The sequence below is a fragment of the Erigeron canadensis genome, chromosome 8, assembly GCF_010389155.1.
Source record: "Erigeron canadensis isolate Cc75 chromosome 8, C_canadensis_v1, whole genome shotgun sequence".
NCBI classification, from domain to species: Eukaryota; Viridiplantae; Streptophyta; class Magnoliopsida; order Asterales; family Asteraceae; genus Erigeron; species Erigeron canadensis.
Window position 1 is genome coordinate 24052688 of NC_057768.1, and position 17819 is coordinate 24070506.

General features: G+C 34.1%; 4 protein-coding genes across 4 annotated transcripts; all 4 read right to left on the bottom strand.

Annotated features, from left to right (window-relative positions):
- Positions 1 to 253: 253 nt before the first annotated feature.
- Positions 254 to 1779, bottom strand: LOC122579559 (universal stress protein PHOS34-like). The gene is made up of 4 exons (XM_043751748.1): positions 1469 to 1779; positions 1091 to 1200; positions 892 to 1010; positions 254 to 504 (listed from the first exon to the last, which is right to left on the bottom strand). The coding sequence occupies exons 1-4, from the start codon at positions 1647 to 1649 to the stop codon at positions 420 to 422; spliced, it is 495 nt and encodes a 164-aa protein (XP_043607683.1). The 5' UTR covers positions 1650 to 1779; the 3' UTR covers positions 254 to 419.
- Positions 1780 to 2630: 851 nt separating this feature from the next.
- On the bottom strand, positions 2631 to 4209 carry LOC122580564 (universal stress protein PHOS32-like). The gene is made up of 4 exons (XM_043752835.1): positions 4002 to 4209; positions 3135 to 3244; positions 2934 to 3052; positions 2631 to 2761 (listed from the first exon to the last, which is right to left on the bottom strand). The coding sequence occupies exons 1-4, from the start codon at positions 4180 to 4182 to the stop codon at positions 2680 to 2682; spliced, it is 492 nt and encodes a 163-aa protein (XP_043608770.1). The 5' UTR covers positions 4183 to 4209; the 3' UTR covers positions 2631 to 2679.
- Positions 4210 to 9419: 5210 nt separating this feature from the next.
- Positions 9420 to 12070, bottom strand: LOC122578771 (universal stress protein PHOS32-like). Its single transcript, XM_043750803.1, has 4 exons — positions 11745 to 12070; positions 10016 to 10125; positions 9814 to 9932; positions 9420 to 9676 (listed from the first exon to the last, which is right to left on the bottom strand). The coding sequence occupies exons 1-4, from the start codon at positions 11920 to 11922 to the stop codon at positions 9595 to 9597; spliced, it is 489 nt and encodes a 162-aa protein (XP_043606738.1). The 5' UTR covers positions 11923 to 12070; the 3' UTR covers positions 9420 to 9594.
- Positions 12071 to 13952: 1882 nt separating this feature from the next.
- LOC122579540 (oligopeptide transporter 5-like) lies at positions 13953 to 17259 on the bottom strand. Its single transcript, XM_043751728.1, has 7 exons — positions 17040 to 17259; positions 16525 to 16964; positions 16316 to 16413; positions 15660 to 16232; positions 15325 to 15583; positions 15055 to 15237; positions 13953 to 14923 (listed from the first exon to the last, which is right to left on the bottom strand). The coding sequence occupies exons 1-7, from the start codon at positions 17086 to 17088 to the stop codon at positions 14306 to 14308; spliced, it is 2220 nt and encodes a 739-aa protein (XP_043607663.1). The 5' UTR covers positions 17089 to 17259; the 3' UTR covers positions 13953 to 14305.
- Between the last annotated feature and the right edge of the window lie 560 nt (positions 17260 to 17819).

Consider the following 17819-nt stretch of genomic DNA (forward strand, 5'->3'; position numbering starts at 1 on the left):
CTCTAGATATATAAGAGGCCTTTGTTATATTAATAGTTAAACAATGAAAGGAACCATACTCACGACATCTAGAAATCACATATTAGATATTCTATATTAGATATTCGTGTAATTTATGAGTAAAAGTAAAATAGTTTCCTGTTCTAAAAGAATAAGAATATATGTGCTAATTTTGGATCTAGAAAACACATGGAGTTTTTGTAAAAAAACACAGGCAATTACTTCAATATAATCTTAACAAGAACTTGAGGAAAACAGAAAATGCCGCTAACAATTACCAATCAACGTCTATACCCGTAAAAACACCAACTTTAAAATGTTTTAAATCCAGGGCAAATGACTACAAAACAAAGTAGAAACAATAAATTCCACAAGCGATTATTTGTTACAAACATAGTTATTTCTGGCCACAAAGACTTTTAGGTATGATGCGCATGCTTCACAACAGTTACGGGGCATGAGCTGTGATTCACGGCGTGCTTGCTCACACTACCCATAATGACCCTGCAAATACAAAAACGACATACGCCCATCAATAGTTAGTTATACCGTCAAAGATTAACTTCTTTTGACATTAATTAAGCTACTTATGATTGTTTTGTGTAAATAAGTTATACTGTTGAAGATTACTTATTTAAGGCTACTTAATAATAAGTTATTATGCTAATTAAGGCTAGTTTAAAAGTTAGGAAACTAATTATTAAAAATCCCTATTAGGGTGGAGTGTATATATTGATTGGGTCTTGCTAAATAGTTTTCTTATTTTCATGAATAAATAGTTGTACTTTTATCATAAAATTCAGAGGTGATTGTATAATTCTTTTATACATGCTAATTAAAGACAACCTTTAGGACTATAGATAGCGTTTTTCAGAGTGATTAGTTGATTACCTCTTCAACTTGCCGTGCCCCCGGTTTCCCACAATAAGACAGTCTAACGGGATTTTATCAACGGCTTCACATACTTTCTCTCGAGGATCTCCCCAAAAGACTTTCATCAGAACATCGACCTGCGGCCGGAGACATTTTATAAATTTAGCATATTAATCTTTTGTAACTCGATACGAGAAAAGGGAAAAAGTATAGATACCTCTTTCAGAACTGCAGCCACACTAACGATTTCTAGTGTTTCGGGATCAGGCTTAGTCCCGTATTTCTTAAGAACATGGGGGTTACATAAGTCAGTCAAAGGGATCAGAGCTGAAAAAAAAAGAAAAATATATATCAAATGGGATTTTAGCCCGGCCGTTTAAGTTAGTTTGCATAAGTTTACTTTGTAAAAGCATAATAAATTCTTGCATAATTTTGTCACGGCTAGCTAGTTAATAATATTGTTCATATCTAAATTTTATAACTTAAGTCAAACCGAAAACAAATCAAACGGCCATATATAAGAAATGATCATCGTGAATCAAAAAGGATGAAATAATTGAAGGTACGTGAGATAGAATGAAAATAAATAACTTACGAGAACCGGTGACTGCCCAGAGCTGCATCTCGGTGACATCTTCGTAAATACCTTCAGGGAGAACGTTGACAAGAATAAGATGATCTCCTTTCCTAACAACGTTATCGATTGCCCACTGCAACGCTACTCTGCTACATTCAGAATAATCTACCGCTACTCCCACCTTTCTTGCTTCTCCCATCTCTGGTTTTGCTTGTTTACTCCCTAAATTTTGATCTCTTAAACACAATATATATGTATACCCACGCTTTGTGCTTTAATGTTTTTATTTCTTATATTATAAATAAGTAACAAATGTGGTGTTGTTTTGTCGGGGGAATAAATTCATGTGGTGGCACACTTGTAAAGTTGCAATTATATATACGCGCGTATGTGAGGCTAGAGGATTGTACACTCTTTGATGTAAGGGCGGTCTCCGGGATCTATGGGCCCGGTTAGGCCGGGCTTTGGGATCTATGGGCTATATTTCGATTAATAGTAGCAAGAATTTCATGTGATCATGTATGCTATTAGTAAGAGTACAAAATCATCTCTAAATCATTAAAGTAATGCGTGTCATATTTTCATGTACAGTTGACGATTATTTTAATCGCACATGTAATATCTAATACTTCATATATGTCACATTGGGTGTTTAATTATATACAATTATTCTCACACATGGAACATATAAAAAGATAACATTGGGTGCTTAATTATTTTATTTTTATTATATAAACGATAATAATGCAACTAACCTACTTGACAAGGCGACGGCTCCTAATGAACTAAACAATAATTAATACTCCTATTATTATACTCGATCGTAATACACCATCATTTTATAGTATTCTACATCTGTCGTACACAATCATAGACTTTAGATATTATTCGACTGTCTCAAGTAAATTACTTTAAATTAAGTCTTATAATTTAGAAAAATGACGAGTACATAAATATGTATGGAAAATTTAATAAGTAATAATAGGGTCGCAAACAAAGTTTTTAACATGATAAAAATTCAAAATTAAAAGATAAATTTTTTGAAATAAACTCTTAAAATCTTTTGCCAAATATACCCTTACTACCTTAAGTCGTTAATTGATGCTTTAATTTAAGATGAGTAATTAAAGATAGACAATAATATTCGACGAGGGATTATTTGTTACAAATTAACTTCAATTACATTATTTATGAAATCGATATCTCTTATTTGGACCACAAAGACTGAGTTACGCATGTACAGGCTTCACAACAGTTACTGGGCATGTACTGTGATTCACGACATAGTTGCTCACGCTGCCCAAAATAGCCCTGCATATTAAAAAAACAAACAAAAATATACTATAATTAATCTCATTATTCAAGCAAAATTACGTCAAAGTCCTGACGTTAAATTGATTACTCCGTATTATTGTGTTTATGTTGTTCATAAAAAGTAACTGAAAATCTCGATTAAAGACCGGATTTTGGTATTGGTGATTACCTCTTCAATTTGCCAAGCCCTCGATTTCCTATAATAAGGCAGTCTAAGGGGATATTATCAACCGCTTCACATAGTTTCTCTCGAGCATCTCCCCAAAATACTTTGAGGAGAACACAAACCTGCATATATATGTACATATTATGATCGATTTTAGCAATATTAATATGTTATTCAAAACGAGATACAGGAAATTGACATTACCTCTTTCTGAGTTGCAGCCAAACTAACGATTTCTAGCGTTTCTGGATCAGGCTTAGTTCCATATTTCTTCTCGACTTGGCCATCACGGAACTCAGCCAAAGGGATTAAAGCTGAAAAAAGTGAAAATATCAAGCAATGATCGTGTATCGGCCTGAATATCAAAATCGTCCGTCTTGTTTAAACTGTACATTTTTGAATTTTAAAACTTATTTAACAGCAAATTTAATTAAGTCAAGTAACACCATAATTTTTTTCTAATATATTTTCAGAACCACTAGTAAACAAAATCCCCAAAATTATGTAATCCCTCTCTAAGATGACTTAAATATGGGAAAACTCGAAATCAAAGATTAATTAGTTCAAGTCAATATTCGGACTCAAATCTAATTAATGGGCTGATAGAAATCGATCAAGATCGAACAATATATTCTTCACGATATTTGTAACAGGTCATAGTCATTATCTTATTGTTCAGTGTACGTTGAAGGCTTCACCATTATATGGTGAAGTTTTTTATCTCAAATGTTTGAAAAAACTAACGGGCCGTTTGGTTCATGTAATGACGCCTCATTTTCAAACTGCCCCTGATTTAGAAGCATATTCAAGTACAACTCCTCGACAAAATTTATGTAAAAAAGGAAAAGAAAATCGATCGTAGATCAACATCGAATGTACGTACAAACAAATACAAACAAAAGTCGATTTTGTCTGCCGCTTTTAAAAATTCATACGTAGTCGATCATCTTATGAAACATGATCATTTAGACATAGATAACGGCAATAACTTATAATCATGAATTAATATCGAAGCTATTGAAAATAAAAGGTACGCGATTATTTGATTTCAATTATATATAAATAACGTACGACAACCGGTAGCTTCCCATAGTTGAATCTCGGTTCCATCATAATTAGTGCCTTCAGGGAGAACATTGACAAGAATCAAATGATCTCCTTTTCTAACAACGTTATCGATCGCCCATTGCAACGCTTCCCTGCTACATTTCGAGAAATCTACCGCGACTCCGACCTTCCTTGCGTCTCCCATCTCTCTTTTTTTTTTCCTCCCCGAATTTCTCTTATGTACGATACATATGCATGCGCTTATGTTTTTTTTTTCTTCTTTTTATAAGTAACTAACAAATGTGTCAGTTTTTTTTGTCGGACAATTTGTGTGGTGAAACACATGTAAAGTTGCAATAATATACGCATGTGTAAGGTTTTCGGGAATCGTTGTTTACGTAATTACTTTTGTGGCCTTTGATCTATTTAAGGTATAAACTTTATTAAATACCGATAACTTCTTTTTTTTTAACATTAAGGAAATTTTATTAATATGAGAAGCTAGCAAGAAGTTAGTTAAAACATACATAATAGAGGAAACTAAAGAAAGTAAAATTGTAGACCGAGACCAATAACTAAAGAGAAATCAAAGACAGAGTGAACATGGAGAACGATTTGTTTAAATCGGACCCTTGAATAAGTTTAAGTTCCAAAGAGAAAAAGGCACACATCTTTTTAATGCTTAGCAGGGATCCAACCCGGCCGGCCCCACACTCCGTCCGTAAAACTTTCGTGACTCACCATGAGTCATTTTCAAGTTATACATTTGTTTTTAAGTATGTTTCTCGAAGACTTGTATCAACAGTTCCAATACTCACTCCCACGAACGCAGTGCCGGACTTGGCTATGGGCTAGATGGGCTTAAGCCCAGAGCAGCATATATAATCGGGGCAACAAGATATCAGATATATAATCGGGGCAACAAGATATCAGCCCAAGTTATTATATATTAAGCCCTGTTTTATTCTATTTGCTCAATATAATCCATAATAGTTTCATATACTAAAAATAACTTATGGTCTTTCACATCCAAATCAAAATCAAGAATATCCAAATCACCTAAAATGACGTTCACATACACTTTTTATGCAAAAACTCACACTACTCTTTTATATATCTAGATATATTAATACCAAAACACATTTTGTATACACAAATCGTAATGAACAACATGTCTCCTTCAAGTATATCCACGTATACGAAACCGGAGTTGTAACCTGACGCGTACACTCGTCAATGTACGCGTGTGTTATATCGCATAACATGAAGGTTGAAGACGCGGGATATGTCATAAGCGCTCATTCGAGGAAGGCGACGACAACGATCCGGTCATCTTACCTGAGTGTACGTTCGAGGTAAGGATGACAGTTCACCAACGAACCAGCAGCAAGGAGCTTTGAGATCAACATGTGCATCATGCTCTTCGTTGATCTTACGGAACATATATGGCGCATCTCGTAAATGGTTTTTAATAACCTCCTTATTTTTTGATGAAGTGGTTTTTTTTAATCTAAGTATTGTAATGTTTTCTTTTTCTTAAATAATGTAATGTTTTTTTCTTAATGAACTAATGTAATGTTACTATTTTTAATTTTAGAGGGTTAAAAGTGTAAAGTTTGGATAAAATGGTAGAATTAAATAAACGGCGTATCCAAGACTAGTTCTTTGCATTGGGTATTTTCTAGGGGAATTAGTCCTTAAAGTGTTTTTTGCTGATGAGGTACTGACTGAGATCGACTAGTGGGAGATGAGTCTTGCAACAGGGAAGCTTCTAAGAAGTTTTACTTTTTTTTTTGAAAAGTAAACTTTTATTCACAAACACCCCGTCAAATCGTCGGCGGTAACTATACAAGAATTATACAAACTTAAAATTAATTACACCAATCTTCCCAAGTTAAACTCTTATTCTTTGTACGATTCCTATACCACAAATACCCGAAAGACTTGATATCTTGAATAATTCTCGTCAAATTACAATTGGTCTTTGCGAATTTGATCTCGTTTCTTGCCTTCCAAATACTCCAACAACTTATCATTATAATACCCTTGATAACCGTCTTTTCTAGCTTGCTTTTGCCTTTAACTTCATGATATTCCAGCAGGTCCTTCATAGTGAACACGAAAAAAGGAGGAGACTTACACCAATCACTTATATGCTGTCAAACTCTAGCTGCAGTGATACATTCACAAAAAAGGCGATGGACATTCTCAATTCCATCCCCACAAAATACGCATTCTGGATTATCAAACCAACAGTTTCTAGCTTGAAGAGCAGTCGAGGTGGGGATCCTATCCATAGCAGCTCTCCATATAAACACATTACATTTTTTTGGAACCAACTTACAAAAATCAAATACATACCTGTTAGTGAAATCCCTATTGCCAATGATCAGATCCTTCACATTACTCGCTGACATCACGTTATCTTTTCCCCCCAACCATACCCATTTGTCTTGACTGCTCGTTAAGCTCACCCCGTCTAACAAGAAAACTAAGCTCGAAAACTCACCTAGTTCCTCAGCCGTGGACGGGCTTCTGGTCCAGCTCCATGGCCCATTAAAGGCCCTCTCATCCCAATTAAACCGATCTGCAACACAAGCCTTTTTATCCCTTTCCAACTTAAACAACAGAGGATATCTGGTCATAAGCAATTCGTCAGTAGCCCATATATCGATCCAAAACTTAATATCGGTCCCATTCCCCATGTCACCTTTCATCATTTTATCGATGCCTTTCCCAGCTACTTTGATCTCTTCTACACTTTTGACAATATTATTCCACGTACCGAGAATATACTTGTTGTACGGAACACAATGCCAACCTCTTCTGGTACTATGAACAGCGTCAATCACCTTTTTCCATAAACCATCAGCTTCATTCTTATACAGCCACAACCATTTGGAAAGGAGTGCCAAATTCGTATCCATCAATTTACACAAGCCCAGCCCTCCCACTTTCTTAGGAGAGGCTACTCTCTCCCAAGCAACCCAATGAATCTTTCTACCCGACTCACAACTTCCCCACAGAAATTTTCGAGTTATGGCTTCCAACTTTTCCACAACTGAAACAGGAGCCTTAAAAATAGAGAATGAATATATTGGTAGACTTTCCACGACCGAATTTATGAGTGTAACTCTACTAGCCAAAGAAAGGCTCACCGCCTTCCATTTCGACAGTCTTGATTCAAAAATATCAATCATAAAATTCCAATTAGCTATCCTGTTCATATTTGCCCCAATCCAAACCCCATTTCGACAGCCAAAGAAGTTTTACTAACATCGTTTTGTTGTAATCAAGAGAACTTGTTCTTAATTAGTTAACAAATGGTAAGAATACCGTTTTACAAATATGTTCATTGATGATACGTCAATTAACATATACGCTTTACGAGTATGCAATCTCGTATCATTATACGATAAGAAATGTACATATTGTTAATCACAACTAGCTCCTTATCCTTTGTTCTATTAACTTCAATCCAACCTGGTTTCCAACCAAATGAACCAATGGCTAGTTGAGTACCTAATACCTCTTCCTTATGAGATTTTTATCCCCAAAAATCATCAAAACACACAATATCACTGAAAACTTGGAATTCCATAACCCTACAACAACCACCCTTGACAACCATATCATGACTTAAACCTCCCATTTGATCTCTAAAACGTTTAAGAACAAGATTATTACTATCATTCAGCTCAACAATCACATCATTACTCCCACAACCAGACTTAACATTGAGTTGAGCTTTAATTTCAACATTACTCTCACTACTAACTCTTTCAGAACTAACATCAAACACCTTACATGTACTAATTGCACAGGATGAACTTACTTCATCTTTTTCCACAAAACCCACTGAATTGTTGCTTAAAATAGTCATACATAGAAAGATATCACTAAATCCAATCCCAATTCCAATCAAATTTCTGTCAGGCATTTCATCAAACACCTGGTGTGCACTATTTTCTACCTCCAAATTCATTCTAATTTCATTCCCAAAACACACTGAATTGCTATCATCATAGTATAAGGACAAATAAGAATCAATTTTAGAATGTATACCTTTTGTTTCTGATTCCTCCTCACACTCAACCAACTCAATCTCATCAGAAGATTCTTTTAGCATCAATGATTCTTTTTGTAGTCTTGTCACATCTTCTTCTAGTTTTGCAAGTGTTAGTTATAAATTGCTCAATACATTCTGAATATATGTAAGAGTTCATCTTCTAATTTTGGTTTCTCACCAAAATGCAATAAGGTTGCTCTCGAATAATCATCCCAAGACATATCCAACAATGACTTCCCACTGGTTTATGCATAGAGTTGATGCCAATGTAATGCTCTGCCTTCAAATTTGATGGCAACATACATCACCTTCCGATTATTAGGTGTTTCATCAACCAAAAAGAATTCCTCACATCTTTTTTTCCAACCTTCAGCATCATCACCATTAAAATTCGGAGCCGCCATTGATTTATACCGAAGTAGGTTATTTATTGTGAATTACTGATGAATATGTGATTAATTTCAAAATTAGGTCAAAACTTTTGTGAAATTGAAGTGGATTACTGATGAATTGAAGTAATTGAGATGAATTTGTGAAGAATTGAAGTGGATTATTGTTGAATTTGGAGAATTTATGACGAAATTGCTAAACTTAGGGTTTTTTTTGTTATTTCTGATTTTTTTTCCTGAATTTGGAGAATTTATGAAAGATAGGTCACCGGAGAACAAAAGTTCACCGGAGAAAGTGGCCAAAATCACAGGCTCTCGAAAAAGAAATCGAATCAAGAGTTCTAACCGCCGTTGATTTTAGGAGGAAGAGAATCAACAACTAGCCGAAATCTCAATCGGAGGTGTAACCGGAATCGAAAGCTCGTCGAAGAATCGACGGCTCTGATACCATTGTTACGAGGAGAATTCTGTAATCACAGAAGATAGGAAGAGAGGGAGAGATTTGTATGAAAATATGTTTAACTTTCATTATAGCAACAGGACTTACTTATATAGACACACATAACCGACTTGTAACTAACTTCTATCAAAGTTTACACATTCACCCCTTCTACTATTACAAACATGCTAAAACTAATACTACTACTTATTTGTTATGTAACAGTAATTCATCATAATGCAGACTACGTGATTTGAACCTTAAACTTTCACATAATAAACCCCTTCAAAGGAAACCTGTGACCGACCCACTTAATTGGAATTAGAAAGTGTGCACGGTTATCTAAGAAACTCACATTGAAACCTGTGACCGGCCCACTTAATTGGAATTAGAAAGTGTGTACGGTTATCTAACAAACTCACATTAAGAAACGGGATAAAACATATGTATAGTATTTCTGGATGGATAACTCACAAGGAAATTTATTTATAATAAAACAGAGAAAATCACTTTAATTGTTTAAAATTTTACTTGAAAACATAAAATGGACTAAGAAAATTATCATACTTCATTTATACACCATGAGAAAAACAACTTCATATATTTCAAACCCAAAAGAAATCAAAACAAATTGACAGTAAATTCCACAAGGGATTATTTGTTACAAACATCGAATACATGTATATGACACCTTATTGATAATGTCACAAAGGCTAGCTTTTAGGTATGTGCATGCTTCACAACAGTTACAGGGCATGAACTGTGATTTACCACATAATTGCTAACACTACCTAGTATTGCCCTGCATATACGAACACCCGATAAATAATCTCATCCAAGAAACATATTCTATCTCTAATATATGTCATCGATCCATAAACCCAAAAACTTCAAAAAAATCTTTATTAAAGACGTACGGATGGGGAATGATAAGATTACCTTTTCAACTTGCCGAGCCCTCGGTTTCCTATAACAAGACAGTCTAATGGGATATTATCAACAGCTTCGCATAGTTTTTCTCGAGCATCTCCCCAAAATATTTTCAGGAGAACATGAACCTACAACAACAAGGATATGTTATGATTTCAGCATTCATTTGTAAATTCAGTACATACAAGAGAAGGGAAAATTACGTACGTACCTCTTTCTGAGTTGCAGCCAATTCAACGATTTCTAGAGTTTCTGGATCAGGCTTAGTCCCGTATTTCTTCATGACATGGGCGTCACGAAACTCAGTCAAAGGGATTAAAGCTGAAAATATTCCAATTCAAAAGATGACTTTAAACATCAAACTAATTACGCATTTGATTTGTACGTTGTAGCGTATACATTAACTAGGTGACATATTTTGTCTAGGTCGTCTTAACCTTTGGGCACTAAAGCAATTGTTCTAGGACACATGATTTGTAAGGCCCGATTGCTCGAATGTTATGTATGAGTGTAATCTATAAATTTTTGGTAATTATCGACTATAGAAATCATGCATCTTTCAACTAGATTTTTATTGAATTGTTTCTGTACTCAAATAAGATAGATGCATCAATTACTGGATGTACGAAAATGTTTATTTATAACTACCGCACTTCAAATGAACATATAATTAGCACATCTTCATCTTTTACATCTAACATATTTTTGCTCCCATACTGAGAATTTAATCAAACAAAAATCACATTCAGTGGGTACTACTATCTATTTATATTTGCCTTTGAAGTAATTAAAACATACAAACTTATTATTTCAAATTTAAAAGTAAAGATCGAGATCGATTCAACTTATAGAGAGGTGAACATGATTTCTATCTCTTTCTAGTTTCAATAATTCAATTAGTAAACATCTTGAACTAGACAAAGGAAATTCTAGCTAGGATATAAACATGAGAATACTACTAGTTAGGTAACGTAAACAAACATCTCGACTTTCCCTATCCATTGTCATGCTTTACTCGATATCGTAATTTTGGTCTGGTTTAGTTAAGAAGTTAAACAAATTAAAACTCAAGACTAACTATCCTTATAATATTGTATTAGTCTACATAAGATATATGATTGTCGCATTAAAAATGGGGAGATGTCGAAATCAAAGACCAAAACTATATAATAATGTAGCCATGTAGGCCAAGTCTTGGCCCCGTTTAGTCGTCGGTCTTAATTTGCCATAATTAAGTGTGCATAATTGTCACGGCAACTTGTTTAATATCGTAATCATAATAAATGTATAGTTGCCAATGGGCATATATATATAATGAGAAGTGACATTCGTACCATTTTTTTTAATTGATGTACCACAACAGTAAGTGTATTACCTGCTTATACAGGTAGCTATATAATTTATACATTGTAGTATATTAATCAAAAATAATTGTATGAATATCACTTCTTATATATAATTGTCAAATAGGCTTTATAGTTTATAAAAGTCAATAATCAGTAATAATTAATGATCATTCTTTCTAAAGTCACATGCACAAACATGAATGTAACATTAACAGATCATACTAAGAATCTTAATCAAGGCATAATTAAACGTATTATATAGCAAATGGAATGAAGACGGATTAAAGACCAAAAGTATATCTAAGTTAAAAACAATTACTTGAAAATAGTAATCATAATGATAATACTCCTAATTAAAAGATCATGATAAAGATCTAATTAAGCTACAAACAGTTTAAAACAAAATTAGCCGAGCTGATTTTCATAATTGTATCATATGACAAAACATAATCATGCATGTATATATGTAGAATAATATATAACAGATCGAGGTGATATTAATTAATTTGTAGCAAATAAACACATATCTTGATCATGAATCAATTAATGGATATATGAAACAAAAGGTAGATATATAAAATCGAATAAACGTACGAGAACCGGTGACTTGCCAAAGCTGCATCTCAGTTTCTTCGTAATGGGCATCAGGACGAATATTAACGAGAATAAGATGATCTCCCTTTCTAACGACGTTATCGATAGCCCATTGTAACGCTGCTCTGCTACAAATCGAGAAATCTATGGCTACTCCCACCTTTCTTGCATCTCCCATCTTTCTCTTAGTTTTTTTCTTTTCTTTTACACACACTAAATTGGTGATATACTTTTTTCTAAATAACAAGTATTTTTGTCGGGGAAGAATATATATGTTGTTGAGTTAACTACTACGAGGGTTCCTTATGGTTTCCTCTTCACTTCTTTTTCAGTTTTAAAATATTACTCGTACTATTTGGGTTGACATTTATGTTTGACTTACTCATGTTATTGCCGGGGACGGAGTTAAGGTGTGGGCAGCTGCCCCCATTCCAATCTTGATATAATATAATTTTTTAATTTAAATGTTATATTTGTAATTTATCTTTATATAAAATAACTTAAAAATACATACAAATGTTATCTTCGTTGCCATAAAACTATCCTTTGAAAGTCATTGGTCTTCAAAACATTAGTTTTGAGAAAATTCTTTCCATTGGAAGAGTAAATAGCTTGATTTGTTTTGATTTTTAACAGAAAATAAAAAAGTTGAAGAAAATGTTTTTCTTTGTTTGAGAAAGTGTGTAAATGTGTAATAAATTGATACGGTAGCTGTATGCGAAAAAATATTTTCTTTCAAATTATTAATATATATTTAACACAAACAACTATCAATAATAATCATGATAGTCATGTAAGAAAGATGTATGCAAGTTAATTCTTTAATAAAAAATTATATATTTTGGGTTTATTGCATTAATGTTTACATGATTAGCTCGTAATATCATTTCTTTTAGGGGTTTATTTTCTATTATCGAGCTATGGCCGAATTTCTTTTTTTTTTTAACATTATCGGAGATGACTCTTATAAATATGATAAACGACTTTTAAATTTGCTCCCTCATAAAAAAATTTCTGACTCCGTTCCTGGTTATTGCTCAACGGACATATAATATTTGAATACGAAAATGATGTAATAGCTGAAAGCATCACAAGAGGGGTACATGTTATATGGTTACGATATTGATTGAAGACATAAGCATAACATTTATAATCTATTCTAAGCAATTGTTTTATCTGCTTATAGTCCATGGTATATTTGTGCAAACTTATAAGTTTTTTTTCTTTAGACGCCAACAAACAATTTTATTACTGTATTTCACTAGCAAAATGCTCGGATAACATAAAAGTACAACATAGTACTACCAATACCAAATAACATCCATGGTGCTCAATTGAAGTTCTAACAAATGAAATAACTCCAAGTAATTGAGTTCTACTCGTTATATGTAGATGATATTATACACGTTACACTTCTACGACACTTTTTTAGCCGGTTATTGCCCTGGAGTATATGCTATGACTTATGTTTGGTCTAGTTTCCGAAACTTACAACAATCAATCCTTTCTTTGTCAAATATTTAAGCCCATCTTAATACTCGTACATTTTATAAATTGAATCAAACTCTATACAAATTATAAAACCTCATTTCCAAATGAATAAAAAAAGCGGATGATTTGACACAAGGCCAACCCAATAGTATGTTTGGGCTAGGCAATTGCCTAAAGCCCCCAAAAATTTAAAACATCCATGTTTTGAATTTGAGCCCATATATATAAGAACTTTTTTCAACATGACTTAGGGCTTGTTTGTTTGGAGAAAGTGACTGAATAGAAACATAATGTCTGATTAAGTTAATATAATTGTTTTTTTACTTATTAAGTCAATAACAAACATATTTGATTGACTTAATAAATTAAGTCAATCAAAATTAAGTCATGACTTTTTAATTAAGTCATTATCAAACACTACCTTAGTTGGCTAAGAAATAAAGGACAAACAACTTATAGAAACAGAACAACCGTTCATCTCATATCCTAGAAATCTACTGCCGCTTAGTTTCTCTCTTGTGATTATGGCGTTAATCCAAGTGTCAATTTTTGACGTGGATATCGCTAAGCAAATGACTCCTACAGGTTCTTTTAATTATTATTATTATTATTATTATTATTTTTGTAAATGGTTATTCCGATGACTTTTTATAACAAAATAAAAGACATAGACGACATGACACAATGGCACAATGTATGTATGTTATGGAGTAGATAACATGTCAAATTACATATAGGAGTTTTCCATATAATATATATCTACATGATTTTTCATTTTTTGTTACTAAGCTACCAAACATACATATTCCTAACTTTCATAAAACTACATGTAACAGAAATCTAGTTAGGTTCTACTACCATGGCTACTTTGATACACATACAAAAGGAAAAAAAAAGGAAATTTAGCGGCCTTGTGGTTCCAAGAATTTATGGGAATCCGGTAGAATGGAATTTAAAGTTTTCTTCCTTGTCATGTTAGGTTAACATAGGAAATTTTAAATTCCATTCCACCAGATTTTTCATAAATTCTAGAAACCAAACAGCCCCTTAGCTTTGCTTAGAGGCTGGTTTCATTGGATGATAGGACATCCTGGAACGTCGATACCAGGTATAGAAGGACAATTAGCCAACGGACAGTGGTCATCCACCTCTAAACCCCACCATTCTGGTCCATTGATGTTCCTATTTTGTAACACCAGATAACAAAGAATAGCCATAAACGCAACGCCAGCATCAAGGCCAGCCGATAGAATATAATTATGCCTCGCCCACCAACTCTTGAACCTCTTATAAACCACAAAGTTAAAGAACATCCCCACCGAAAACCACATGTTATAATTCACCGCCTTAACCGGTGGTCCTGGACAGTTTATAAGGATGGGTATGTTTACAAGCCTTGTCCATTTCCATTCTGGAAACTTTCGAGAAAGAAACCAAAAGGGCACTGGTGCAAGGATTCCAAAGAGAAAGAAGTAATTCATCTTTGAGTATAACCCAAGATTCCCAAACATCCGTTGAGGACCCACCAATCCCCATATAATTGAAGCATTGTAGAAAACATCATCTCCTGGGCATGTCCACGGGCTGCCAGTTGGTAAACGGGTTGGGTCACAAATATATTCCACAGTTGTTAGTAGCCACCAAGATGTAGCAAAATAGATGGTAGATGCTATGATAGTCCCTGCCAACTGTTAAGTAAACATAAATGAGTGAACCTATAAATAGTTAGATTTGAACTATAAATAGTCAGATTTGATCATTTGGTTAGTTAATAATTATCACTGTTTTTTGTATAATAGATTAATTCATGTATCCATACCTGAACAACAAACATGGACCGTGGCGGTATTTTCATATAATGGCCTAACTTAAAATCACTGAGAAATTGTATCGCTTGCCACATACTGTTGTCTCCATACGTTTTGAACACTACATTAGCAAGCGGTCTCCCTGGGTACATATATCCTATGATGAGTTCTGTGATTACATTTAGTCCTACTCCCTGAAATTACCCGAACAATATATGAAGAGTTAGACACATAAATTTAACACTCGTGTATGTATATGTATATATAAAATATATAGTTACCTGGTTTGTGGTGGCATAAATAACACCAACGGGCAATGTAAATATTGAAGCCAAACCGACTGCTAAGATGATACCCCAGTAAGGAAGTTGTAATTGCCTCTGGAATCCTTCACAAGTAAGCAAAGCAAGTCCTACCACAAGTATTAGAAGTGTATGAAACCACCATTGCGGGACAGGCTCATAGTTTTTCTTCATTATCCTTGTATGCACATCACCAAAATTTTTGTTGAGTGAAGCCTTTGTTTGTTCCCAAATTGTGCTGTATATATCAGATAAAGAATAAGAACTAAATATGCATTGAATCGAATGATAAGTTATACGATATGATTAAGTACCTCCCATGGAAAAGAAGCACATGAGATACCGTGGCAGCCAACGATGCAAAACTTAGACCGTAGGCAAGTACAAACAAGATACTAAGGTGAACTTTCCCGTATTCATCATATCCTTTTTGATCAAATGAAAAAGAAGTTTGGTTTAAAACTTTTGTGACGTTGTACTTTGTTCCGTCTGCATTGTATGTCTTGAAAGCATACATGGGGAATCGGCGGGCTTCATACCAATTGCTCCAATAAGATATAGGAACCACCATGTAAAAGACTATCACGTAACCAACCAACATATTCACCATAGCGAATCCAGGGGTGGCTAACGGGCTTCCCAAGAAAGAAGCAACAGTTGCCCAATCAAGACCAAAAGCACCAATGCCAAATCCTTTAAGACCGGAACCAATTTGTTGCGCTTTGAAGGAATCCTTCCATATCCAACATACGAAAGACAGAGCCGTAATGGATTGAAAGAAGTAGTTTGGAACCACGTAGTATGAAAAGCTAGTTATGAGTACAATCATGAAGAACTGTAGTCTTGTTAGGCCTCCCTTTGGTCTCTTTTCTTCCTCGTGCAATGTCCTTTAAAATCAGTTAAGTTAGTTATGATTCTATCCATGGAGATTATATTGAGAGAGAACGAACAAAGAAATAGAGAGACGAACCTAAACAGAGAGACTTGAACCAGAGTTGCAGGCCACCACATGTATGGAGAGTCTACTAAAAACTTTCGAAAAAGACCAGCCCATCCAAATCCAAGTAGCTACTTATTCAACCATGCAACCAAAAAAAAAGAAAAATACAACCAAATTATATAACAAATAATCATGAATTAGCATAAGTTAGCAATATTGATTAAATGGGTCAAACTTACCTGGGTACTTTGGGTAAGCAGCAATGCTGCAAGTGGATGAATTTCAGTGTGGTAAAACGCCTTAACGATAGTAATAATCCCCACTGCATAAACCGAACTTGAACCAGCATTTGCTAATATAGTAATAAGAACATGCTCTTTCATGTTAAAAGGGCCCGGGTTCAACGAAAAAGACCATTTTGTTCCTGGAAATTGTATGTGTTTTGTGGGTAGACTTGCTTCCATCATTCTTCCAAGTGGTAAAACAACAATTTGGGCTATAACTGAAGACACTGTTAGTGCATTTTGCCGGTATCCAAAGAACTGGTTTAAGAAAGCAAGAACACCACATGATATGATTCCTAAAAACCATGTCCGGAAAGTCAGGCACGCGAGTGATGGATCATCTGTTGCTGGGACAGTCAGTCTAACTTGCTCAATTGGACAATCATTTACATCTTCTGTCATATAACAATTAAGGATATCGTTAAATAATGAAAATTATAAAGATAAAAAATAAATATAGATTACTATACCTGCTTCTACATTGTGCCTTTGGGCATCTCTAATTTGTGACAAATCCATGTTTTAACTTACAAAAGACTAAATGAAGGTATTGTATATAATATCAACAATATATATATATATACACACACAGAGCTAACGTTGTAACTTAATGTGTTTTTTTGCATCAAGAGGCACATACAAGAACGAACCGATCATGATGGTACCGGCCCCTTTCTTGTCATGACTTGACTTGTTCAACTCTTTTAAGGAGGACCAATAGAAATAATTATATATATAATCTATGGAAAATATGAATGGATGTGCATTGCGAAATGTGTTTCGAAAACAGGATACTGGGCCTGGTTTATATGTTAAGGACAGGCAGGCATATATGTGAGAACAGATAAGATAAAACAAGAGTCTGGAAATGATAGAGGTACGTAGATGTATGCATCAACTTTCATTTTAATTTCCTCTACGATAACTATGTTTGTATATATCTAATTGCATTTGTTTTTTAGCTATTGATTTGCCACCTTTTCATACCAGTAGTTGTCTAACGTTTCATTCACTCCTTGTATACATGATATGATACAAGATTCCAAAAGAAGACCGACTTCTTATTTGAACTTTTAGCTTTTTAAGAATGTGATTAGGAATTTAGGATTTTTGGATTCATGAATAAAAGTAAACCCGACTAAACGGAAAAGAATATAAGCTATCGCAGGGACAGCCGAGTCTTTGGCTCTGATATACATGGTAGTAATTTCGAAGCCATTTATCCCAAAATGTTTACCCAGAGAGATTTC

Coding starts and splice junctions, on each gene's coding strand:
- LOC122579559 (XM_043751748.1), bottom strand. CDS start 1,649: ATGGGAGAAGCAAGAAAGGTGGGAGTAGCGGTAGATTATTCTGAATGT. Junction 1,201..1,468: donor CTGGGCAGTCACCGGTTCTC/GTAAGTTATTTA, acceptor TTTTTTTTTCAG/CTCTGATCCCTTTGACTGAC. Junction 505..891: donor GGGCACGGCAAGTTGAAGAG/GTAATCAACTAA, acceptor TTGTATTTGCAG/GGTCATTATGGGTAGTGTGA.
- LOC122580564 (XM_043752835.1), bottom strand. CDS start 4,182: ATGGGAGACGCAAGGAAGGTCGGAGTCGCGGTAGATTTCTCGAAATGT. Junction 3,245..4,001: donor ATGGGAAGCTACCGGTTGTC/GTACGTTATTTA, acceptor CACTTTTTTCAG/CTTTAATCCCTTTGGCTGAG. Junction 2,762..2,933: donor GGGCTTGGCAAATTGAAGAG/GTAATCACCAAT, acceptor TTTAATATGCAG/GGCTATTTTGGGCAGCGTGA.
- LOC122578771 (XM_043750803.1), bottom strand. CDS start 11,922: ATGGGAGATGCAAGAAAGGTGGGAGTAGCCATAGATTTCTCGATTTGT. Junction 10,126..11,744: donor TTGGCAAGTCACCGGTTCTC/GTACGTTTATTC, acceptor GAATATTTTCAG/CTTTAATCCCTTTGACTGAG. Junction 9,933..10,015: donor TGGCTGCAACTCAGAAAGAG/GTACGTACGTAA, acceptor TTGTTGTTGTAG/GTTCATGTTCTCCTGAAAAT.
- LOC122579540 (XM_043751728.1), bottom strand. CDS start 17,088: ATGGATTTGTCACAAATTAGAGATGCCCAAAGGCACAATGTAGAAGCA. Junction 15,238..15,324: donor TTTATGCCACCACAAACCAG/GTAACTATATAT, acceptor GGGTAATTTCAG/GGAGTAGGACTAAATGTAAT. Junction 14,924..15,054: donor GGTCCATGTTTGTTGTTCAG/GTATGGATACAT, acceptor TTTACTTAACAG/TTGGCAGGGACTATCATAGC.